The sequence below is a fragment of the Narcine bancroftii genome, chromosome 3 (genome assembly GCF_036971445.1).
Source record: "Narcine bancroftii isolate sNarBan1 chromosome 3, sNarBan1.hap1, whole genome shotgun sequence".
NCBI classification, from domain to species: domain Eukaryota; kingdom Metazoa; phylum Chordata; class Chondrichthyes; order Torpediniformes; family Narcinidae; genus Narcine; species Narcine bancroftii.
Window position 1 is genome coordinate 86,292,502 of NC_091471.1, and position 25,595 is coordinate 86,318,096.

A 25,595-nucleotide genomic window follows, 5' to 3' on the forward strand; every position below is an offset into this window, starting at 1 on the left:
AAAACTGTTAGTATATATTTGGATAAAATATTAAACTATTACGTTTGAAGATGCACATTAAACTGGTATCAATCTGTGAGAGTGTTTTCAATAAAATCAAATTGGGAAATTAAGCACCAAGTCTTGACAAGGGTGATTTAGGAAACTTGGGTAACATTGTTCCCTGACTTCCTGATCTGATGCAAGCTGTTTCCCTGAATGTCGCTCAAAACTGTTTCAATAACCAGTGCACAAAAGAGCAATTTTCGGACTAAAAAATGAAACGGGGCATGTTATGAATAAAGACCCTCTTTAGGCTTTCTGGCCAACCTGTGCAATTGACAGTGTGGCAGACATTGAGGCTATGCATTTGGTGTTGAACTTTTAAAACTCTTGTCACTTTCTGATGTTACACAATTTTGATGTAAAGGGAGGACCCTCATATATGCTACTGAGGTATTTGGATCCACCCAGACGATGCAATGGAACAAGACCGACTTGAAAAATTAGAACCAAATGTAACTGAAGATACATGTATGATTGATAATACGACTGGGGAAAATATCTTCATCCCTCCAGTACCAATTTATCCCATCTGATTTACTTTTTTCAATTCAAGTCACTTCATTTTTATTTTCAATAATTTTGGTATGTGCATTTACTAGGTCCAAGAACAATAAATAAGAGTAGTTGGTCTTGATTTTAAAACTTTATGCTTTTTTTCATGGTCAGTTTGAGATAAAAATATGTACATGTATACACTCGATTCAAGAGAAACAATTTGTGGATACTGCATATCTTCATTTGTACATATCTACTTAAAGAGAACTGCATTAAGTGTAATTTTTATGTACATTTATTTTCAAAGTGCCGGTTTAAATTCATATTTTCAGTGGCATTACATAATTTTATCCCCCAAATTATTATTCATAGAATAAATATATACTCGTTAGATTTTATTTATAGGAAATTATATAACACTCAATTACATGAAGATGAATGCACATATCGCAATTGCCTTTATAATAAACCGAACAATGCAAGTATAACAACTAGTAATTTAATAAGTATGAATATACAAGTGGCTGGCTGGCTTATTTTTACTCATGTGTTCTATTACCACATCAATGGAGATATGCTGATTGGATATCCTGTACCTTTTTATTTTGGACGTGTTTTTGTGAGAAAATGAATTGCTCCTTGGTGTGGGAAAAGGTTAGACGTGAATTGGAGCATGGTAGTTGTTACATTGGTATACAGCTGGTTACAGAGCTGTTTTCAGAAGCTTGAGAACAGGTCAATATTGTCAACGAAAGTAAAGGTTCCATTATTGTCATGTAATACAGTACAACTCCATTTATCTGAAATGGTCGGGACCGGGCCTATGTCAGATAAATGTTTTTTTATTTAGACAACTGGTCATTTTTTAAAAAACTGCACAGTAGCAATAGCATATCACTTGTAATAGTGTTTTAAAACAACAACGAAAAACAAGGGAAGGCTTTTTAAGTATTAAAATGTTTAATTCACACCAAAAAAACTGCTGGCCGCCGCCGATCACCAACACCTCCCCACTGAGGCCCCGCTCCTGGCAGTTGCCCGATGTCCCCGCTGCTGCCTGGGAGGCTGCTCTCCTTGATAGTACTATCAGCTTAAAATGTACGCGATAGTGCTACCAACTTTAGATCCAAATTATAGGGAGGATATAGATAAGGTGGAGAGGGTGCAGAGAAGATTTACAAGGATGTTGCCTGGCTTAAAATACCTAGAGTACAGAGAAAGATTGAAGAGGTTAGGACTTTATTCATTGGAACGTAGATGGTTGAGAGGGAATTCAATAGAGGTGTTTAAAATTATGAAGGGAATAGATAGACTAGATGCAAGTAGACTCCCACCTGAGAACAGGGAAGGTTGAGGGTAAGGGGGCAAAATTTTAGGAGAAACATTAGAGGATGCTTCACTCAGTGGTGGCTGAATAGAATAATCTTCCAGGGAAAATAGTTGAGACAGTCAATTCTTTCATTTAAGTGGAGGCTGGATATAGGATATATACATGGATAAGAGGGGGTTAGAGGGCAATGGGCGGAGAATAGGCGGGGTGGGGAGCTAGCGGAGTTGTTTGAGTGAAACGGCGTGGACTTGTAGGGCCGAGATGGCCTGTTTCCATGCCATAAACTGTTATATAGTTTTTGTATTTATATATATATATATGGCCAAGCAAGCTGGGACGTGGCAGCGAGGTCCTTGGGTCGTAGGTTTTATATCGGAGTGGCCTTCTCCTATGCAGGTTTCTTACCCGGGCTGGAGGGGCCTGCCTCCCCTCCTAGGTCGGTCCATACTGCCCGGACCGGGGCCGAGGCCGCCGCAGTTCACCCTGTGCCTGGACTGGGGCCACCGCCTCCCACTCCCTGCCCGGACCGGGGCCTCCGCCTGCCTCACTCGACCGAGGCCGGGGCCGCCGTCTCCCCCTTGCTCCTGCCCGGATCGGGGCCGCCGCCGTCTACCCTTCGCCCGGACCGGGGCCGGGGCCGCTGCTGCTCTCCCTGTGCCCGGACTGGGGCCGCCGTCTCCCCCTTGCTCCTGCCCGTATCGGGGCCGCCGCCGTTTACCCTTCGCCCGGACCGGGGCCGGGGCCGCTGCTGCTCTCCCTGTGCCCGGACTGGGGCCGCCGTCTCCCCCTTGCTCCTGCCCGGATCGGGGCCGCCGCCGTCTACCCTTCGCCCGGACCGGGGCCGCTGCTGCTCTCCCTGTGCCCGGACTGGGGCCGCCCCAGTCCGGGCACAGCATGATGCTGAACCAAGCCATGAAAGACCCCAACAATGAAGACGCTGTTTACATCCGGTACCGCACGGATGGCAGTCTCTTCAATCTGAGGCGCCTGCAAGCTCACACCAAGACACAAGAGAAACTTGTCCGTGAACTACTCTTTGCAGATGATGCCGCTTTAGTTGCCCATTCAGAGCCAGCTCTTCAGCGCTTGACGTCCTGCTTTGCGGAAACTGCCAAAATGTTTGGCCTGGAAGTCAGCCTGAAGAAAACTGAGGTCCTCCATCAGCCAGCTCCCCACCATGACTACCAGCCCCCCCACATCTCCATCGGGCACACAAAACTCAAAACGGTCAACCAGTTTACCTATCTCGGCTGCACCATTTCATCAGATGCAAGGATCGACAATGAGATAGACAACAGACTCGCCAAGGCAAATAGCGCCTTTGGAAGACTACACAAAAGAGTCTGGAAAAACAACCAACTGAAAAACCTCACAAAGATAAGCGTATACAGAGCCGTTGTCATACCCACACTCCTGTTCGGCTCCGAATCATGGGTCCTCTACCGGCACCACCTACGGCTCCTAGAACGCTTCCACCAGCGTTGTCTCCGCTCCATCCTCAACATCCATTGGAGCGCTAACACCCCTAACGTCGAGGTACTCGAGATGGCAGAGGTCGACAGCATCGAGTCCACGCTGCTGAAGATCCAGCTGCGCTGGATGGGTCACGTCTCCAGAATGGAGGACCATCGCCTTCCCAAAGATCGTATTATATGGCGAGCTCTCCACTGGCCACCGTGACAGAGGTGCACCAAAGAAAAGGTACAAGGACTGCCTAAAGAAATCTCTTGGTGCCTGCCACATTGACCACCGCCAGTGGGCTGATAACGCCTCAAACCGTGCATCTTGGCGCCTCACAGTTTGGCGGGCAGCAGCCTCCTTTGAAGAAGACCGCAGAGCCCACCTCACTGACAAAAGGCAAAGGAGGAAAAACCCAACACCCAACCCCAACCAACCAATTTTCCCTTGCAACCGCTGCAATCGTGTCTGCCTGTCCCGCATCGGACTGGTCAGCCACAAACGAGCCTGCAGCTGACGTGGACTTTTTTACCCCCTCCATAAATCTTCGTCCGCGAAGCCAAGCCAAAGAAAGAAAGAATATATATATATATATATATATTTATATATATATTTATATATATATATATATATATTTATATTTATATATATATTTATATATATATATATATATATATATTTATATATATATATATATATTTATATATATATATATATTTATATATATATATATATATATATATATTTATCTCTCTCTATATCTCTCTCTCTCTCTCTCTATAATTACTTGCAGTCTCCCATGGTCCCTTATGAAGGTCTATATAGGTCAGTATAACAACAGCAAGGGCTGAAGGGCTCATACTCTGCTGTACATAAAGCTTAATTATGTTATAATTAGGTATGATTAATTTTTTCAAATATAAGATCATAATACATTGATCAGGATTTAAGGCAGGTTGTTACAAGCCCAAAACCCAGCAGCAATAGATAATCACCAAGGTAAATGTTACTTAAATAAAAGTTGCTTTTAAACTTGAAAACAGAATCAAACTTTAACATCTCTATTGATTCACTTAACCTAACTTAATCCCCTTCTAATTCTAACCGCATGTGTATGTAATGTGTGTGCAAGTTCAGAAAAGTTATTTGGTTCACAGTTCAATCTCACTTCTCATTCCTTCAGTTCACTGGTTGCAGGCAATTCTTATACTGTGCACAGAATTTAATATTTATAAAGTTCACCAGGCTTTGGTGCTTGTAAGGTAAATGATTGCTGCTCAGGAAGGTTCTTGTCAGTTTTCAGAGAGATTTATTGTTCCAGGACATCCACAACTGATGTACTTCCATCAGCCACTCCAGTGTCTTGCTGACGAAACTTGCCCCTTCAGGGTTCTCCAGATGATAACCCCTTTCTTTCAGGTCACCAGAGTTCCTTTTTGTTTCTCTTACTATACAGCCAGCCCTATCCTCTTGCATGAACCACAAGGGCTTTCACTAGGCTGTCTTCCAAATGGGCTTGCCAGCTTGTCCTGTTCCAGTCCTAGCTACTTCTGCTGGCTGTAACACTGTACAAGTGATCTCTGTGTGTCGCTCTCTTCTCTCTGAGAGAAAGCCTATTTGATTCTCTGTTTGCAAAACTACATGACCCTCTTACAACAGCAAGCTCTCCCTCAGACAATATGTGGCTCCAACAAGCTCTTTCTTCTGTTGCCTTTTGTAAACAACAATCCATTAGTGAAGTCTCTTAAGCATTCTTCAAAGCTTTTGCAAAAGCTGTGCTGCCAATGTGTCTAGCATGGGGAAGAGCTCCATCATTTCAAATAAGATCTATTTTAAAGTGTTTGTATGTGACCTACCATAACAAACCTTTCCCAATTATACACTCTATATTCTCTGTCACAAAGTGCATCATCACTCAATGCGTCATGACGTTACCAGTAGAAGGTAGAACAGTTCTAACCCTCGGGATGACTCCTTGCAAGTGTGAAAGTGTTCAGTGTCCCAGTTAAGAGTGGTCAAGTGTGAAAAGCCAAACCTCCATTCTTATCCCAGGACACTGAATGGCCAATTTAGTGAGATACAAGTGTGAAAAGGGCTGTACTATACATGAAATGCTTTAACTTTTGTCCAGTATAAAGCAGACAGCCCCACTGTTTCCCACTAAATTGGCCATTCAGTGTCTTGGGACAGGAATGGGGGTTGGGCTTTTCACATTTGACTACTCCTAACTGGGACACTGAGCACTTTCACACTTGCAAGGAACCATTGCTGGGGTTAGGACTGTTCTATCTTCGACCAGTGACGTCATTGTGAATTGAGTGGACCTGCCCTAAATCCTGATTATGATCTTGTATTTGAAAACAAAATTAATCATGCCTAATTATAACATAATTAACATAATTAAGCTTTGTGTATGAGCCCTTCAGCCTCTGTTGTTGTGGCGACCTTTATAAGGGACCGTGGAAAAGTGCTAGCAATAGTGGACAATTTTTAAACAGGGTGGGAAAGTTTGTAGCGCTATCGCGCACAATTTATAAAGACTGGGGGGGAAGTGATGGCAGACCTGCTTTCCCAGAATTCCATGTGGCAGAGAAGGGGTTACATGCATGGAGCATTCATGAAGGGATTTCTCTGCTGCATGGCACTCTGGGAAGTCAGGTCTGCCATTGCTTTTTCCCCCACAGTCTTTATAAATTGTGCGCTAGAGTGCTACCAACTTTCCCACACTGTTTAAAAATTGTCCGTTATTTCTATTTATTTCCTCTCTCTCTTCCGCTGCGACTCTCTCACACCAAAGTTTATACCTTAATTTTAATCTTTTCCTTCAAGTTAAAAAAAATAGTGGGTCATTTCAATCCCACAATGCAATACCCATTTCACACTTGCCTGATTGCAACACCAGCATCTGCAAAGGCCAGGGATTGTACTAGGAGTTGATGCCAGTGTTGAGCTGATTTTGCTTTTGCATTGGACACTTTAAAGGCTGATTGGTGGTTAATTCCTGGGATCTCTTGAAAGTGTGAAAGGGCCAATAGAGTCACCTCTTTGTCCAGTGCCCCTCAAAGAAACCTACAGCACCTGGTGTTCCTGTCATGATAATGAATATGTATGAGATGTACCAGAAGTCCAGTGGTATGAGAGAGAGATAAGAGCACAAGCAAGAGAACAAAGGAAAACGGGAGAATAAAGCCACTAAGAAGTTTACCTGATTAAACTTGTGTTTAATGTTTTATTAACTTCACATTTCGGGCCACAAATGTGACATTGGCGACGAGGATGAAAGAAGCTTGAAGAAAATTAAAGACTAAACAAGATTACAGAGGATATGAAGCAAGAATTCCCCGCAGTCTTCCAAGGAGTAGGAAAGCTGAAAGGTTGACGATTGAAGCTAGCGGTAGATGAAACAGTCAAACCTAAGGCACAACCAAAGTGCCGAACTCCGTTTAGACTTCGTGGGAAAGTCGAAGCCAAAATTAAAGAATTGATCGAACAAGACATTATTGAACATTCGACACAATGGGTCAGTCCCATAGTGATTGTGCCCAAACCAAAGGGTGACATAAGACTATGTGTTGACATGAGAATGGCCAATGAAGCTATAATTAGAGAACGACATCCTATACCAACAGTGGAAGAAATACTTCAAGAACTAATTACCAGCAAGGTATTCTCAAAAATTGATCTGAAATGGGGCTATAATCAATTAGAGCTGGATCCAGGTTCCCGAGATGTAACTACATTTGTGACTCACTGTGGATTGTATCGTTACAAGAGACTATCATTTGGAATTAATGCAGCTTCGGAGATCTACCAGTATGAAATCCGTCGAGTGATTCAAGGCATTCCTGGAGTTGCCAACATTTCTGACGACATCATAGTCCATGCACCAACGAAGGAAGAGCATGACAAACGGTTGAGGCGTGTACTATCTAGACTACAGGAGGCAGGCCTTACCGTGAATGGAAACAAGTGCCAGTTCGGTGTGTCAGAAATGGACTTCATGGGACACAGACTTACACGGGAAGGACTAAACCCTGCAGAGGCCAAGGTGAAAGCTATTGCAGAGGCACGTGCACCTCAGAACGCAACAGAGGTGAGGAGTTTCCTAGGATTGGTCAATTTTTGTGCAAAGTTCATTTCTAATTTCGCTACAGTGGCAGAACCACTAAGGAAACTAACCAGGAAAGGTGTACCATTTCATTTTGGATCTGAGCAGAAGAAAGCATTCACAGCGCTGAAGCAAAGCCTGACAGATGCAAAAACTCTTGGATATTACAATCCGGCGGCATCAACCAAAGTCATAGAGGATGCCAGCCAGGTTGGTTTAGGAGCCGTGTTGGTCCAGATGCATGATGGAGGACCAAGAATCATTGCCTATTTCTAGATACCGGTACAGTTGAACAAAAAGCACAGAGAAGGGCGTTACTTCTTTTCACTGCAGGACCCTCAGTTCGGGAAACATTTAAGACACTTTTGAATACTGGAAGAAAGGATGAGTACCGGAAAGCGGTAGATGCATTAAATGCACACTATGTAGTGACACCGAATGCTACATTTTAACGCCATTTGTTTCGGAGAACGAGACAAGATGGCCAGACAATTGCTCAGTACGTGACGAGACTACGCCAGCTAGCTGTTGGATACAATTACATGCCAGCTGATTTGGACAACCAATTATTGGATCAAGTTGTACAGCAACCAAGCCATTGCAGACCATTGGATGTTTTACTGCAACTGTTGAAGCTGGAGATAAGTACACCGAAGCAGAGTTTATGGTCATAGAAGAGAGGGGAGAACCATTGCTGAGTAGAAGAAGCAAGACCTGGCAATACTTCATATTGGAGCTTGTGTCAATTCAATTCAGTCATACGAGGGATATTGGTAAGTGAAGGTAAAGTTTATTTCTGATTAAAGGAGGGATGTCATGATGATGAATATGTATGAGATGTACCGGAAGTCACGTGGTATGAGAGAGAGATAAGAGCACAAGCAAGAGAACAAAGGAAAGTTATTCTCCCGTTTTCCTTTGTTCTCTTGCTTGTGCTCTTATCTCTTTCTCATACCACTTGACTTCCGGTACATCTTACATATTCATTATCATGACATCCCTCCTTTAATCAGAAATAAACTTTACCTTCACTTACCAATATCCCTCGGAAACCTACAAATATCCTAATTAGCCATTCTCCAATTAAACGCTTTGCCATTTTGTCTATTACCATGCAGAATCTCCAAAGTTAAAAATAAATAAATAAAGTGCATGTATGAGTGCTGTAGGAAGTAAACTTTATGTAGTTGAGTTATAGTATTACCATTAGTTAGGATGTTTGTAGGTTTCCGAGGGATATTGGTAAGTGAAGGTAAAGTTTATTTCTGATTAAAGGAGGGATGTCATGATAATGAATATGTATGAGATGTACCGGAAGTCACGTGGTATGAGATAGAGATAAGAGCACAAGCAAGAGAACAAAGGAAAACGGGAGAATAAAGCCACTAAGAAGTTTACCTGATTAAACTTGTGTTTAATGTTTTATTAACTTCACATTTCGGGCCACAAATGTGACAGTTCCCAGATGGTCTCCCCTCCAAATACTGATCAGTCCTGAGCCTGCTTAGCCTCTGAGATCAGACCACCTAGAAGCACCAGGTGCTGCAGAGCCTCCAAGTAAATGGCTAATGATAGCATTCTTTGAAGAATGTCTAGCACATCTGGGATGTTCCATATGTTTTGTATATAATGAAATACTTAGTCACTTTTGCAATGGTCAAAACACAGCAGACAATTTAGTACAGAAAACCAAATACAATGTGATCGTGAAGAATAATTTGTTTGGTAACATTGATAGCGGGTTCATGATTTCTCAGAAAACATTCTCATTTTTTTCATATTCATTTGCATATTGTCACATGAACCTTTTTAACATAACACCAAATAGATAATACTTTTCAGTGTGCTATATTATCATTGTATTTGAAAGAAGACTTTCAGCTCAATTGCCAGAGTGACCAAATGGATCACCAATAAAATTAGATTTGAGAACTTGTATAGTGAACTAATAATTGCACTGCAAGGGTTAAGACTTTTAAATGATGTACTTCATTGTATTGTGTTAACTTTACCTAATTTTAGGAAGTGATCTGCACAGAAAATGGAAGAAGAAGCAAAATCAAATAAAACAAAAGAAGGTAATAACATTTTGGCAACTTAATTATTTTAAGCACTATTCAGTAAGCCTGATAAGAGGCCTAATCAGGAGACAGGAGAAATTATAGTTGCAATTTTTCAGCAATATTGGTTGATTCACTAATTTAATTTGGATATTCCATTGCAAGCATTACTTCTCCATAGTCTACAATGCAATTATAATAGTTCCAATATTCCAATATTTTAGCAATTTCTGAGAAAGATTTGCTACTTTGGTAATTATTTTCTTTTATCTCTAGTCATTTAAATCATGCCTAATTGTTCAATTTCTTAAAACCCCACAACTCGTCCTACTATAGTTTTTTTTTCATACAATGATTTGTATCTGTAGTATAAGTCTATCAGCTCTGCAGACATTTGTATATAGCGGCCATGATAAGAAGTTGGGACATTCATAGCCAAACCTAAAATTCGATATAAAGATTGAAGCAGATTTGATATTTTTCAACTTCTATTATTTCCCTTGCATCCATAAACTTGACTCAAGAGAAATGTTGATGTGGACAAAGTACTTTGCAGTAGAGGGTTGGTCTGCAGTTATTGTGCATGAACAAAATTAAATATCCCCTCTGAGGAATATGGAGGTCAATAGCTGTGGCCATGCCATAGCTCAGTACATATTAACAAACTTGCCACATACCAGATATCTGAAGGTCTAGTTTAGTATCAAATTCACTTAGTTTATTTAATCTGAATTAAATGTTGTCACCTTCAAATTACTAAATCTTTAATTGAGGTGGACAAAAAAACCCAACATATTCTAGGTAATGCATGATTTTTTTCCCCCTGGAAACTCTTCAACAATAGTGAATGCAATGTTTATTTTGTTGTTTAGCCTGCTCCTATTCCCCATTCAAATTTTGATCCAGCCAATGTTTAAAATTGCAGAAGCCATAAATTTTGTAGTTATTCCCACAGTTACATAAACATTCTATCTGCTTGGAATTGAATGATGTTTTGGAAATTTATTGTTGTCAAATTGGGTAATTTTAATGGAATCTTGCAGCTCATGAGATCTAATGATAGATTTTACATTATCATTCCCATTTTAGTTTGTGACCTCCCACCCCCCTCCCCCCACAATTGCCATTTAATAACAAATACTCGCTGTTACTTAATTCACAAATTACTATCTAAAAAATTTCAGATTATGGAATAAAGCTTGCCCTACTAAACGAGCAGGGCTAAAAAAAGGCAGTTTTTCGGGTTTCTTGATGCATGCACAGGTGATGTATCTTCATGTTGTGAATGGAGAGTATTTTTTACCCTCCCCCTACTGTAACATGTATATGTAAAGAAGCACAACTTGGTTCCAAATGTTTGACAATACCATGCTGTTTTGAGATTTGTACATTCAGTTGAGCACAAAAGTTCTCTGAAGCATTTAACACAGAATGATGGATGGAAACTTCCATTCCAGTGCTGTTTAGCACGTTGTATCAGCATACCTTCATCTGGCACTGACCTATGGTTTGAAAGATTGCAATTTTAAAGCCAATGTCTCCCCCACTAGATTCTCATCCAGAAAGTCATGAGTCACGGGATCAGTGGAATTTTAGCTGATTGGATTAAAAATGGTCTTGTAGGAAGAAAGCAGAGAGTAGTAGTGGAAGGTAAGTATTCTGCCTGGAGGTCAGTGACTAGTAGTTTGCCTATATACATACACACACCTGGACGAAGGGGTGGAAGGATGGGTCAGTAGGTTTGCTGATGACACAAAGGTTGGAGGAGTTGTGGATGGAGCTGAAGGTTGTCGAAGGTTACAAGATGATGTAGACAGGATGCAGAGTTAGGCAGAAAAGTGGCAGTTGGATTTCAATCCAGATAAGTGTGAGATGATGCATTCTGGAAGGTCAGTTACTTAGTGTGGATGAACAGAGGGATCTTGGGGTCCAAATTCATACATGCCTCAAGGACACTGCACAGGTTGATAGGATAGTTACAAAAACTGATGGGATGCTGGACCATTAATAGGGGGATTGAGTTCAGAGGTAGAGAGGTCATGTTGCAACTCTACAAATCTCTGGTGAGACCACACTTAGACTATTGTGTTCAGTTCTGGTCACCTCATTACAGGAAGGATGTGGAAGTGCTGGAGAGGGTGCAGAGGAGATTTACCAGGATGTTGCCTGGATTGGGAAACCAATCTCATGAGGAAAGGTTAGCAGAGTTGAGACTTTTCACTTTAGAGTGTAGAAGGATGAGAGGAGACTTGATAGAGGTCTACAGAATTAATGAGAGGCATGAATACGAAGCACCAGTTTCCTAGGGCAGGATCGGCAAACACCAGGGGACATATGTACAAAGTTAAGAGAGCTAAGTTTAGGGAAGGCATCAAGGGTAAGTTTTTTTACACAGAGGGTTGTATGTGCCTGGAATGCCTTGCCATGGGTGGTAGTGGAAGCTGAAACATTTGGGGCATTTAAGAGACTCTTAGACACATGGATGAAAGATAAATAGAGGGTTATGGTGTAGGGAGGGTTTAGTACTTTTTTTAGGAAGGGATATATGGGTTGGGGCACCATTGAGGGCTGAAAGGCTTGTACTATGCTGTATTTTTCTATGTTCTATGAGCCACAGGGTTCTGTCCAGTTTTACAAATGTAATTTTAAGGGCCTTGCTTGAAGTGATTCAGACCATTGTACTAATTTTTATTTTTTTTTCTCCAATGGACCATTTGTTAATTGAGTAATTATCGTTTGAATTAACAAGCTATTGGGCTTTTTTTTGTTGTTGAAGCAACAAGATTTATGTTTGATCTTGTTTTTTTGTCAAGAACGTACCTTGTGAGTGATGATGACTTTCTTCCACTCCATTTCTGAAGTAGTTGAGGCATTGAGGGACCAAGAGACTTTGCTACAGTTGGGGGAGGAGGTGGTGGTTGAAGTGGTATACTCTTTTCACCATTAAACAGGAGGTGGGTTTCTGAGCAACAGGGCATCAAGTGGAGGAATTGAAGGGCTGGCAGATGATGGGGCAAGCAAGCCTAAAAGGATGGACAGCAAGGAGCACTGAATGGTTGCAGTGAGAGTGATGGGCTGAAATGTGTTTATCTTAATGCAGGGAGTATTGTGTCCAAGGCAGATGAACAGAGTAGTCATTCTCAACCTTTGGCTATGCCGCCTTTAGGACTCTGCTTAGTTTATGTGCCTCCTTCCCTGTGAACCAGACAAGTTGTTTTTTTCCATACTTTCCTACTGACTGCATTTAAAAAAATTTCTGAGTTCAGTCCATACCCCCCTTTGAATTTGCTGTGCCCCCCCCCCCCCCAGGAAAGCTGTTATTTGGGTTGGAGGCACGTTACCAGTGGTGTTCCATCAGAATCCGTTATGGGGCCCCTAATGATTATGTTTGCAGATGATATAAAGATTGGTGGAGTTGTGTAGAGGTCTACCTATGAATGCAACAGGACATTGAGCAGAAGAATTGTAGAGTTAGAGCTTAATATGGTCAAGTGTGAAGGGTTGCACTTTTTGGGAGCTCAAATCTAAGGGAAATATATAAATTGATAGGGTTTTTAGAAACATTGATGTGCAGAGGAATGTGCTTGTCCAGATCCATAGTTTATTGGAATGGTCACGCAAGTAGACAGGTGGAAAATTAGGCATATGGTATGTGAAGGGCCAGTTGATGAAGTAGACAAAGACAATGTGGTCAAACAATAATCATGGCTTTTATTAGCAGAAACTAATGGTACAATAATGAAAGACAATGGGTGCATATACAGTTATATCCAAGGGGAGTGTCTTTAATAGTAGAGAGAATGCACAGCCAATGTTAGTATAGCAAAGCTCGCCGAAGGGAAGACAGACAGCTTAGCAGAGATTCACCACAATATGTTTGGCTTTATTGGACATGGCTTTCAGTATAAAAGTGAGGAAGTTGTGTTGCAGCTGTACAATTACTTTGGTTAGGCTGCACTTGGAATACTATTTGCAATTCAAGTTGCTTGATTATAGAAAGGATGTAGAAGTTTTGGAAAGGATACAGAAAAGGTTTACCAGGATGTTGCCTGGTTTGGAGAGTGAGTTATGGGGAGAGGTTGAACAAATTCTCTGGAGTATCATACATTGAGGGAAGATCTGTGTTGAAGGCTTATGTAATCATACAAGGCATTAATAAGATGGTCAGTCAGAATCTTTTCCACAGCATAAAAGCCTCACACACCAGAGGGCATGTTTAAGGTGAAGGGGAGGAAGTTTAATGGAGATGTGTGGGGAAAATATTTTAGAGATGGTGGTAAGGTGCCTGGAATAGGCTGCCGTGAGGATTGGTGGAAACCGATACAATAGTAGCATTTCAGAAGCTTTCAGATAAACACATGAACCTGAAGGAGATGGAAATATATCAATCAAGTGTAAGTGGCAGTTTTAATTTGATTGGACATATTCGGGACAGATCATAGAGAGAAGGGACTGTTGTTATGCAGTGCTGTTCTGCGTTCTACTTCCAACAAATTTGCAGTTATCACTGTAATCCTAGATGCTCTAGGATGTGCTAGGAGTTCCCACAAAGTTGGTGAGGATATTACATTTTTCAAGGAGGTTTTGAGTATGTGATTGAAGAGATTCCTCCCACCTGGTAACCTTTTGCTGTAATAGAGCTCAGGAATAGCAGGTCTGTTTTGGGAATGTGGTATCTGCATGATTGATGTTGTTTGCCTATTAGAAAAGGCAGTGTTATTTTGGCCTCTATTATAGATGCTGGATTTGGAGAGGTTGTAATGTTGGTTTATTAGCCTCCCAGTAGAATTGAAGGATTTAGCAGAGACTGTCTTTGGCTTGGCTTCGCGGACGAAGATTTATGGAGGGGGTAAAAAGTCCACGTCAGCTGCAGGCTCGTTTGTGGCTGACCAGTCCGATGCGGGACAGGCAGACACGATTGCAGCGGTTGCAAGGGAAAATTGGTTGGTTGGGGTTGGGTGTTGGGTTTTTCCTCCTTTGCCTTTTGTCAGTGAGGTGGGCTCTGCGGTCTTCTTCAAAGGAGGCTGCTGCCCGCCAAACTGTGAGGCGCCAAGATGCACGGTTTGAGGCGTTATCAGCCCACTGGCGGTGGTCAATGTGGCAGGCACCAAGAGATTTCTTTAGGCAGTCCTTGTACCTTTTCTTTGGTGCACCTCTGTCACGGTGGCCAGTGGAGAGCTCGCCATATAATACGATCTTGGGAAGGCGATGGTCCTCCATTCTGGAGACGTGACCCATCCAGCGCAGCTGGATCTTCAGCAGCGTGGACTCGATGCTGTCGACCTCTGCCATCTCGAGTACCTCGACGTTAGGGGTGTGAGCGCTCCAATGATGTTGAGGATGGAGCGGAGACAACGCTGGTGGAAGCGTTCTAGGAGCCGTAGGTGGTGCCGGTAGAGGACCCATGATTCGGAGCCGAACAGGAGTGTGGGTATGACAACGGCTCTGTATACGCTTATCTTTGTGAGGTTTTTCAGTTGGTTGTTTTTCCAGACATTAGAAGCATATCTCCAGTCCTCTGAGATGCATACTGTAAATGATCAATTTCTCAAAATGTACATAGCTAGGCAATGTCTCCATATTATATCTGCTTCACAATGGTAAGCCAAACTTCACTTTTAACCAATGGGTTTTCTGCTCCAATTCATTATTGATTATGGTTGAGTGCTGTTACTCCAACCATTTTCTCAATATCTCTCTACCTTTTTAAAAAAAAGTTTCTATGGGAATGATGCTAATCAACTGGACAAATGGAGGGCTCATCATTAAGCTCAAATACACAGATGATCTTTGTACATGCACATTCTGCATCCAAGATAATATCTTGCGCTAAACATGAACAAAAGATAGGTCCTCAACCAACTTGCCTTGCAGCACAGCATTGCCTGCTGATTTCTGATTGGTCAGAGTACATAAATGACATCCTGAGATTCCTTTTCTTGCAGGCAAGGCAGAATTACCACTTTTTGGTAGCGCAAAAAGCTGTACTCAACATACACGTTAACAAATAAATATAAACAAACTGCAATATAAATGGAAAAAAACCAATCAGTGAAGTGCAGAAGTGAGTCCTTAAATGAATCTATTGTGAAGGAAGCACATCAGTCCCTCGATTTCCTCAGGAGGTGACGGAGATTTGGTATGACACCAGAAAAACTACTTCTACTGAGGTGTGTGGAAAGTGTGCTGACTGGCTGCATCACTGTCTGGTATGGGAACACCAATGCCCTTGAGTATAAAGCCCTCCAAAGGTAGTGGACACAGCCCAGGAAATCACAGGCAAAATCCTCCCCACTATTGAGAACATCTACAGAAAACACTACCGTCAGAGGGAGCAGCAATCATCAAAGACCCACATCACCCAGCACATGCTCTGTTCTCACTTGCCATCAGGAAAGAGGTATAGGTGCCACAAGACCCTCACCACCAGGTTCTGAAACAGCTGCTACCCTGCCAACAGATTCCTCAACGACAAACTCAGAGACTCATTTAACTTGTGCATGTTGTTGGTTTTGTTTTCTTCTCTCTGCATTGCACAGTCAGTTTGTTTTCATTCATTGAGTTTACAGTTCTTATTTGTTTACATGGTTATGCTGTGTACAGTTATTTTTTTATCTACCAATTCATGGTAATTCTGCCGAGCCGCATGAAAGAGGAATCTCAGAGTTGTATGTGATGTCATGTGTGTACTCTGATAATAAATCTGATGGAGTTTGTTAGTGAGAGGTCTGATGGTGGAGGGTTAGCAGCTGTTCCTGAACCTGGTGGTGTGATTCTTGTGATGCTTGTACCTCTTTCCTGATGGTGGTGTGAATCCTTGATGATTGCTGCTGCTCTCCGGCATAGTTTCCTGGGAGGGGTTTTCCAGTGATATCCTGGGCTGTGTCCACTACCTTTTACAGGGCTTTATGGGTTACAAGTATTGGTGTCCCCAAACCAGACCATGTTGCAGCCGGTGAGCACACTCTCCACCACACATCTGTAGAAATTTGCCAGGGTTTCTGATGTCATACTAAACCTTCATAAACTCCTGAGAAAGTTGAGGTGCTGAAGTGTTTTCTTCATGACACCATTAGTGTTTTAGGTCCAGGAAAGATCCTCTGATATCTTATGAAGCTGGTATCTGATGAAGCTCATGATTTGCATATACAGACTTGGATCATCTCAGGAAAAATGCTCAGTTGGTAGGTTACTGCAAGATAGAATAAGGAAAACAGTATATTTATTCACTGTTAAAGAACAAATTTTAATTTGAAATTAGTATGGTGTGTTTTGCAGCAAATTTTGATGTTCTCTCATTTCTATCACATTGTAGCGTGGAACGATTATGAATGAGTTTTAGTTTAACACAAAATAATAAGTAAGCTATTGTCATTGTTCATCGGGGAATTTACTGCTTAAGGTTTTAACTTGTAAGATTGGAATTTATTAAAAGAGATTTTGGGTTTAGAATCATACTTTCTCGGGCTGAACAAACACGAGGATTAAAATATAAATTAGCTTGAAGGTGGAGGGAAGAGTGTAGAGGGAACCCAGTTGAGCCTTTTCCCATCAATGACCATTAATAGTTGCATCCTTCTATGTTTATAAATTTAACCATAGTTGTACATTAATGAACCATATCACTTTTGTATAGTTGGATCTTGAAGTACTCCCAATTATAAATTTCCACTTATCTGAACAAGTTTCACAGAAAAAAGACTCAAAAATCTGCCAGAACCAAACAGTTATTTTGAAAAAGGATCTGAAGGAATTGATATTGGTTTTTTAAAAAAAAATCGTATTTGAGAAATTGGGAAGCTGAAAGCCAATAATTTACGTACCAGAGAAGAACTAGCAGGTGCATTGGTTATAGATTCTCTAGAATTATGGGATAATTCCTTCAGGGCAGCACGGTTATCATAGCGGTTCATTCCACACCTTCATAGTGTCAGCAATCAAGAATGAACCTGGCTTTGAATCCTGCGTTGTCTGTAAGGAGTTTGTACATTCTCCCTGTGTCTATGTGGGTTTACTCTGGGAGCTCGTTTTCCTCCCATCCTTCAAAAATGTAACACTGTGTAAATTGGGCAGCATGGATTCGTAGGGCCGAATTGACCTGCTACAGTGCTGTATATCTAAATTTTAAAATTCGAGAAACGCTGATGTAATATCACTATACAAGAAAGAAAGGAAAGAAAATTAGGAACAACTAACTTGTTCGCCAAACCTCAACAGTTGGAAAAATGCAGACATATTTAATATATGCAGGAGTACACAAAGAAACAAAGAATAGAATTAACCATAGAAACTGGATTTTTTTCACTTGAGTTAAGTTTGATTAAGCAATTAGTTTTTGAGGGTGTGATAAGTGGAATCAATGAAAGGAGGAACTAGTGGATGTGGTGAATTTAAAATTGGGAAGGATTTTGATAAATCCTAGGAGGTTGGCTGGCAAAGCTGCAGCATGTGGAATTGGGTTGGTATGCTTGCATGGATTGAGAATTGTTTAATGTATCAAAAGCAATGAATAGGAATACCTTGACAGAGTTCTGGCCCAAAACATTGGTTACTCTTTGCTTCCTATAAGATACTGTCACATGTGGAGTTTCTCCAGCAATTTGTGTATAAAGAGGAATAAATAGATCTTTCTCTAGCTGGCAGTCTGTGACTAGTAGGGAACAACAGGGATCAGTGCCTTGACCCCAGCCATTCGCAATCATATTGATGATTTGGCTGTGTTTTCTAATGAAACGAAACTAGATGGGATTATGTGCAGGAAGGGGGATATGAAGAGTCTTCAAGGGTGAGCATGGCAGATAGAATATAATGGAGACAATGCAAGGACATTCACTTTTGTGGATAAAGCAGAAAATGAGATCATTGTTAAATGGTTGGAAATTTTGAAATTAATGTTGAGGGACTTGGGGGAGCCTTTTTACCCATGTCATTGAAGGTTAACATGAGGGACACCTTGAATTTTTCTTATTGTTACTAGAGGATTTGAAGTAAGTATGTCTTATTGCAATTATAATAGGCTTTTGTGAACTTGCATGTGAAATAGTATATTTGTCTTGTTATCTGAATGGATATACTTGTCTTAGAGAGAGTGTGACGATTCATTGGATTGGTTCTTGGAATGGAAGGTTTGTGATGAGTGGAGATATTGAGTAGAACAAGGTTGAGAGGGTGAAAAATTAAGTAAAACTACAAATGCTGGAATATTCACTCACTAGGACAGGCAACAGGGGAATGTTTGTTTCCACAAGCTAAGGAGCACAGAGTAACAGGAAAGCTGTTTCATACTGACATGACAAAAAATGGATTCAGCTTGAGCGAATAAAATTTTGAAATTCTCTTCCCAAAAAGGTTGTGAAGGTTTAGTAATGGAGTACATTCCAAACTGAGAGCAATAGTTTCTGATATTGGGGGAATTGATGGATCTTGGGATGTGGAAGGAAAGTGAAGCTGAGGTTTTAAAAAAACCCAACCAGGACATTTTCTGTTTAAAGGCTCTCAATTTTTAACTTTCAGAAACATTGGACTCCATTTAAACTAAGAATGACATGGTGTGTTCTTTATCCTTTTTAGGATAAAAAGTCGGGTGTTCCCAATTTTCTTTCCTTTCTTGTACAGTGGTTTTACATCTGCATTTCTCCAATTTTAACATTTAGACATACAGTACTGTAACAGGTCAATTCGGCCCTACGAATTTGCACCGTTACATTTTTGAAGGGTGGGAGGAAACCGGAGCCTCCAGAGAAAACCCACATAGGCACGGGGAGAACGTACAAACTCCTTACAGACATAGTCTAAGTTTGACTAATATTTAACATTTCAGTTTTCAGAAATTCCAATAGCTCTGGAGTTCTCAAGGAAATTTCTACAATGAAAATATCGATCAAAATTTGCAATGAGCAAAAGCAGCAAAGATATTACTGTTCTATGATGATGAAAATTGAGCTTCAATTTCTGAAGTATGCGTGCATTTAGTTAGGTTTAAAATCCAGACCTGGTGTCATGGTTTGTTGCATCTTCATAGGATATGCCTATCCATCCTCCTTCAGAGTGATCTGTAAAACAAAGCCATCACTCAAGACCATTTCTTCTTCATCTGGAACACAAAAATAGAGATAGCTTCACAACGTTGATAATGTAAACTTCCTGAGGAAGAAATGTGCCCAATGTGGCCCACATTACAGAGAAAGGAAAAAAAAGGCAGATGTTAGAATGAGAATGGATGCTGTCTAGCTGCTGAGTCCTTCCAGCTTCCCATTGTTTTCTCAAGGCTCACATTCTGACGGTGACCTTTGTATGTGGCTTGCATCATGCAATGAAGAGAGGACTTGGATGAAGCTTACGCAGTTGCAGGGAGAATGTCAGACTCTACACAAGCAGCTCTGGGGTGAGGGGCCAACTTGCATCTCTGACACTGAGATAGTATCTCCTCAAACTGTGCTGCCATTAGTAAACTAAATTTAAACGCTGTTTCAAACGCCATCAACAATGTTTTTCTAAGGTTGAAAATTGGTGATGACTGAACTAATGTTAAGTAATGCTAATATCCTTAACTAGCTGCAAAAATGTTTGTTTAAATATTGTTGCATCCTATTGAATTTTTTTATGAACAAAGAAGAAATTGAAAAAGATATTGAACTCTAGAAAGTACGAAGAATGCTGGAGATGCAAGAGACTGCAGATGCTGGAATCTGGAGCAAAAACAAACAGTCTGCTGGAGGAACTCAGCAGGTCGAGCATCGAGCAGCATCAGTAGGAGGATAAAATGGTCTGTTTGGTTTTGGTAATTAAGGGTTCCAACAAAATATTGGCAGTTTTTCTTCTCACTGATGCTGCCTGACTGTTTTGTTCCTCCTGCAGTTTGTTTGTTTTTGTGAAGAATGCTGCATTTGTTTTAAGAAATGAGTCTCTCTGAAAGCCTTCTGAACAAAAGTTGAATCTTAATTTCCTCTTTAACCTTAAATTCAAAACACAAATGTAAGCATAGATTCCCATCGCATCACAATTTTTAAAGGATCGTCCCAATTTAAAGTAATACTATTTCTTTATTTGATATTGCAGATTCTACTTATGTTATTGGCACTCTGTTGTGTGTGTAAAATTTCACTGTAATTCTTGTGCTCAGACCCCTCTGCTCCAATATCACTATACCCATTCTACCCAGACCATTCCCTATGCCCCCTACCTTGTTCTACCCACTTTCTCCAAACCCCATCATATCCCATCTCAATCCAATCTCCTTCAATAAATAATTTGTCCTGTACAATAGAGGAAATTATATTAAATTATGTTACTCAATTTGTCACAATTGAAAATTCTTAATTTCATTTGTGCTTTGAACATGCAAGATTTTGAGATTTTGTATAATTGAAATTGTATTGGGGTCTCCTGATATTTCATGTTCAAATTGTTTTTCTTTGGAAGAATTGGAATATCACCAGATAAAAGCAAGAGGAAAAACAAACAGATAGTAGAAATATGAGCAGTCCTTTTTGGCAAACACTTCCAAGTTGTTCATTCTTGTTCCATGATAATCAATCTCCTAAATACCAGAAACAATAGACCTTAGAAACAATAAACACAGAATCCCCCTCATCCTCACCTACCACCCCACCAGCCTTCACATCCAACACATTATGCACTGGAATTTACGGAACTTACTACAGGACCCCACTACCAGACACATTTCTCCTACTCCCCTCTCTGCCTGCCGTCAGGACCACTCCCTCCGAGACTCCCTTGTGCACTCTTCCCTCCCCACCCATCGCCCCCCGGCACCTTCCACTGTGGTCATAGGAGGTGTAATACCTGCACCCACACCTCTTTCCTTACCTCAGTTTGAGGTCCTAAATGGATCTTTAAGGTGAAGCAACACTTTAACTGTACCTCCAAATAACTCATTTACTGCATCCGAGGCACCCTCTGTGACCTTCTCTACATCAGAGAGACTGGTCGCAGATTAGGAGATCGCTTTGCCCAGCACCTCCTCTCCAACTGCAACAAAAGCGACCTCCCTGTAGCCAACCATTTCAATTCTGAAAACATGCTCTCAAGCTCGCATGTCTGTCCATTGCCTTTCACACTACCCGACCCTGACTAGCCGCAGATTGGAGGAGCAACACCTCATTTTTCGTCTGGCACCCTCCAACCCCAGGGCATGAACATTGAGTTCACTGCATTCCACTAATCAGCTTGCCTTTTCTCTCCTCCCTTCCCCCCTTAACTAGTTATTCCACTTTCTTTCTACTTACTTTCTCTCTCCACCCAACCTAGACTCCTTCCCACCCCCCCTCCCCAAACTTCCTGCGGTCCTTCTTCCCCCCCTCCCCCTATCATCTTCCATCCTCATAACCCCCCTTCCCCCTTTTGTTCTGACATCTCTCATGTTCCCCCACACCTTGATGAGGGCTCAAGCCTAAAACGTTGGTGATGTACCTTTACCTTTGGTACATAAAGGCACTGTTTCACCTGCTGAGTTTCTCCAGCATTTCTGTGTTTTTTTTCTCTCCTAAATATCAGAATATCTGTTTGGACCTAATAGAGGCTGTGTCTGATTTGCCTTAAAGTAAACAATAAAACAACTCTGAAGTGTGATATCTTTCAGATTGTGGTCAGCTTTCTTCATACTTCACCTCTTCATATGGTGTTTCATTTAGAGATGCTATATTCTGGGAAAGTCCACACCATTGGCCACTTTTAATTGGACTGCTTTGAAAAAGGGTGATGAAGATTAAGGTATCCAGATTTGATCTCTCTCGTCACAAGCAAAGATTTAGTGGAGGAACTCAGGTCAGTCAGCATTAGTGGGTAGAAAAAAGGTCAACATTTCAGATTGGGACCCTTTGTCAAGACCAAGATAAAAAAAAATGGAAGTCCATATATAAAGGGGGAAAATAGGCTTGCAACAGGGAATGGTGCAGGGGTAAGAAAAGTCAGAGGAGAGAAAAAAGTAAATATAGTACAGGAGTCGCTAAAGAAAAGATGGAAACTCTGGAACCAGATGGGCATGGGCATTCTCTAAAATTGTTCCTCAAGTTTACGTTTGGCTGTGCCCTAACAATGGATGTGGCTGAGGACAAATGTGTGTTGAGATGGTCAGCAGAGTTGAAATGGTTGGCTGCAGGATATTCAAGTTCATACCTACTAAAGTAGGTGTTTGGCAAAGCAATCACCCAATCTGTGTTTGGTTTCACTATGTAGAGATGGTCGCACCAAGTACACAGAATGCAGTGCATTAGGTTGGGCAATGTGCATGTGAACTCTGCTTTGCCTAAAGGTTTGTTTGTGACCCTGGATGGAGCTGAGAGGAGAGGTGTGATTGGAGTGGGAAATGCCCTAAAGGGTGGAAGGATGGTGGGAAAGGAAAAGCAGATTATGGAGAGGCCTAATACTGCAAAAATTGGATTGGGGTTTAGGTGGGGGGGGGGGGGGGGGGGGGAGGGAGAGAGATTTGGCTGGTAGTAGGATCACACTGAAGTTGTCAGAGGATGATGCAGAAGCTTGTGGGGTGGAAAGTGAGGACTAGATGGGTTCTGTCCTTGTCCATACCTTGAAGAAAGGTTCAAGCCCGAAACGTCAATTTTTTAAAAACCTTTGCTGCATAACTGACACTGTTTGACCAGCTGAGTTTCTCCAGCATTTTGTTTTCACTCTGTCCTTGTTCTGCTTGGTGGGAGGGAGTAAGAGTATGAGATGGGGATGTTGGCTTTGTGAATGACAGTAATGGGGAATCCATCTTTATTAAAGAAATAGGACATTCCAGGTGTCCTGAAGTGGATTGCCTCATCCTCAAAACAGATACAAAGGAAGGAGAGGAATTGGGAGAAAGCAATGGCATTCTTATGTGAAAAGATGGGAATAGTCTAGGTGTAATCCAGATAGCAGTGAGAGTTGGTGAGTTTGTAATAGACTTGCAGATAGTTTGTTCCCTGAGAATGAAGAGGGGAGAGAGGTGTCAGAAACAGTCATGTGCTACATTGAAGTTGGCAGTGAATTTAATTAAATTGTTAAGTTTCAGGATGGCGGTGCTGCTGTAGCCACTCTAATGGCAGTGCTACCACTGGTGCGGACCCAGGGAGCAGTGATGCAGCACTCCTGCAGGGTCTAGCCACCCAATTGAATGTCATCAGCTCTGAACGGGCTTTGAATGGCCTGTTGAGAGAGCCGATGGGGGTTTTTATTTGAAATCCCGTGACCGCGAGTCTGCACCCAAGATGGCAGCATCTACTAATTAGCAGCAGACTGGGGAAGTGGAGGCTGGAACAGGGCACCAGAGGATGGGTGATCGTGCCCCCCTGACCTGTGAGGACGGTGACCGCTATGACAGACCAGTGAGGAGGTCTGCAGCTGAGGACCAGTGCATGTGGTGGGCTGCTGGAGTCTCAAGGCAAGGAGCCCGCGGAAGATGTGGGCTGCTGGAGACTGCTGTCGGAAGACTTGTGCTGGGCTGCATACCACTGGAGACTGACGCGAACTAGCCAGAGGGGTTCCAGGTATCTGAACTGGGATGGCAGGAAGTGCTGAAGGGTTCCTGATCATGTTGGAGGTTTGGATCTGGAGCTTGGATTACCAATAGTTTGGACTGGACTCTGTGTGGCTGCAGAGGTGCTGGGTGAAGTACAGCTACTTGGTGACCCTGGAGGACTCTCTTTTGCTTATCTCTCTGACTGTAAGAACTGTAAGAGGTGCTTAGGCAATTTCTGCCAGTGGCAAATCTGTCTATCTTGCAGCAGACGAAAAGACATTTCATATGACACTGTTTTATTACAATGATAATAAATTGAATCTTGAACAGGGGTAACACCAATAGACTTGTTGATATGGTGAAGGAAGAGTTGAGGAGTGGACCTGAGTGCAATTGGAACAAGGATTGTTCCCCATGGCCCACAAAAAGGCAAGTGCGGCTGCGGTCCTTGCATGTTCCCATGGATTTACCTTGGATGTGGGGGAAATTGGGGGAGTGAAAGGAGAAGATGAGGACATTTTCACTGAGTGTAGTCAATGGGACTGAATGGCTGTGTTCAAGAAAGTAGTGGAGGTTGATAAAACCTTCTTGAATGAGAATGAATGTGTAATTGACTGATGATATAGCAGAAGGGGTGAAATCGGACTCTTCTGCTTAAAGTCCCACACTATAGACCACACATGTCAAACTCAGGCCCGCGGGCCAGTGATATAATTATATTTGGCCCGCAAGATCATATCAAATATGTATTAGAGCTGGCCCAGCACGCTGGCCACCACGGCAGTATAGTGCATGCACAGCTAATACTACAAATCCCAGAATGCTTTGCAAATGCATTGGCGCTGGCCCCTCAGCCCGCTAATCCCCCCACCTCCTCTCTTTACTTTCATTAACATCTGCGACCTGTCGCCTAACTCGCATGTAATAAACCCCTTACGAAAAATGGCCAAACCAAAGACAGAAAACAGGACCTTTCAAGACAGGTGGGAGGCAAACTCTGACCTCAGAGTTTGATGAACTTGCATCTAAGAAGAGATACCAAGTATCTGGTTTAGACCCAGGTGCATCAGAGTAAATCACAGTGGAGCAAGCTAAGCTTGGATTAATATTTTCTTTGGTTAACTTTGGACTGTTCATAGTTGAAAGATTGGATTTTCATTGAAGCAAGTTATGTTTTTGACTTGTTGGCTTGTGGAAAAAAAATACATTTAAAAGGAGCTTAAAGGCTATAGAGAAATATTATTTATTGAATATTTTATTTCTCATTTGTTAATGCTTCTTCTGGAAAGAGTTTAACCAAAACTATTATTAAACATTTATTTTAAATAAGAAAAAGTTTAACATTACATATGTTGAAAGAAGAGAAAACATGCAGATGTTGTTGAAAATTTTCAATAAATATTTAGTTTGGCCCACGACTTAGTCCAAGTTTTTAATTTTGGCCCTCTGTGAATTTGAGTTTGACACCCCTGGTATAGACAGTCTTTCTGCCAAATGAACGAAATGAAATATCATCTCCCTTATTCAGTCTCTTTAAGGATATCAGATTTCACAAATGAGTTTCCTTCAGAAGCCTGACCTTCTAAGTTTCCCTGGTGTTTGGAGTCTGCAGTCTCTGATTTACATTTGAAGTATATT

The 25,595-nt window shown here is 41.6% G+C and overlaps 1 protein-coding gene across 5 annotated transcripts in view; it reads left to right on the forward strand.

The window, feature by feature from the left end:
• Positions 1-25,595, forward strand: part of LOC138757331 (zinc finger SWIM domain-containing protein 6) — a 238,162-nt gene that overhangs the window by 51,468 nt on the left and 161,099 nt on the right. The window contains exon 2 of one of the 5 annotated variants that reach the window (XM_069924476.1): positions 9,459-9,514. The exons of the other annotated variants lie outside the window; for them this stretch is intronic. Within the exon in view, the coding sequence (XP_069780577.1) occupies positions 9,478-9,514 (37 nt within the window). The 5' untranslated portion in view covers positions 9,459-9,477. The remainder of the gene's footprint in view (positions 1-9,458; positions 9,515-25,595) is intronic. 5 annotated transcript variants of the gene reach the window in all.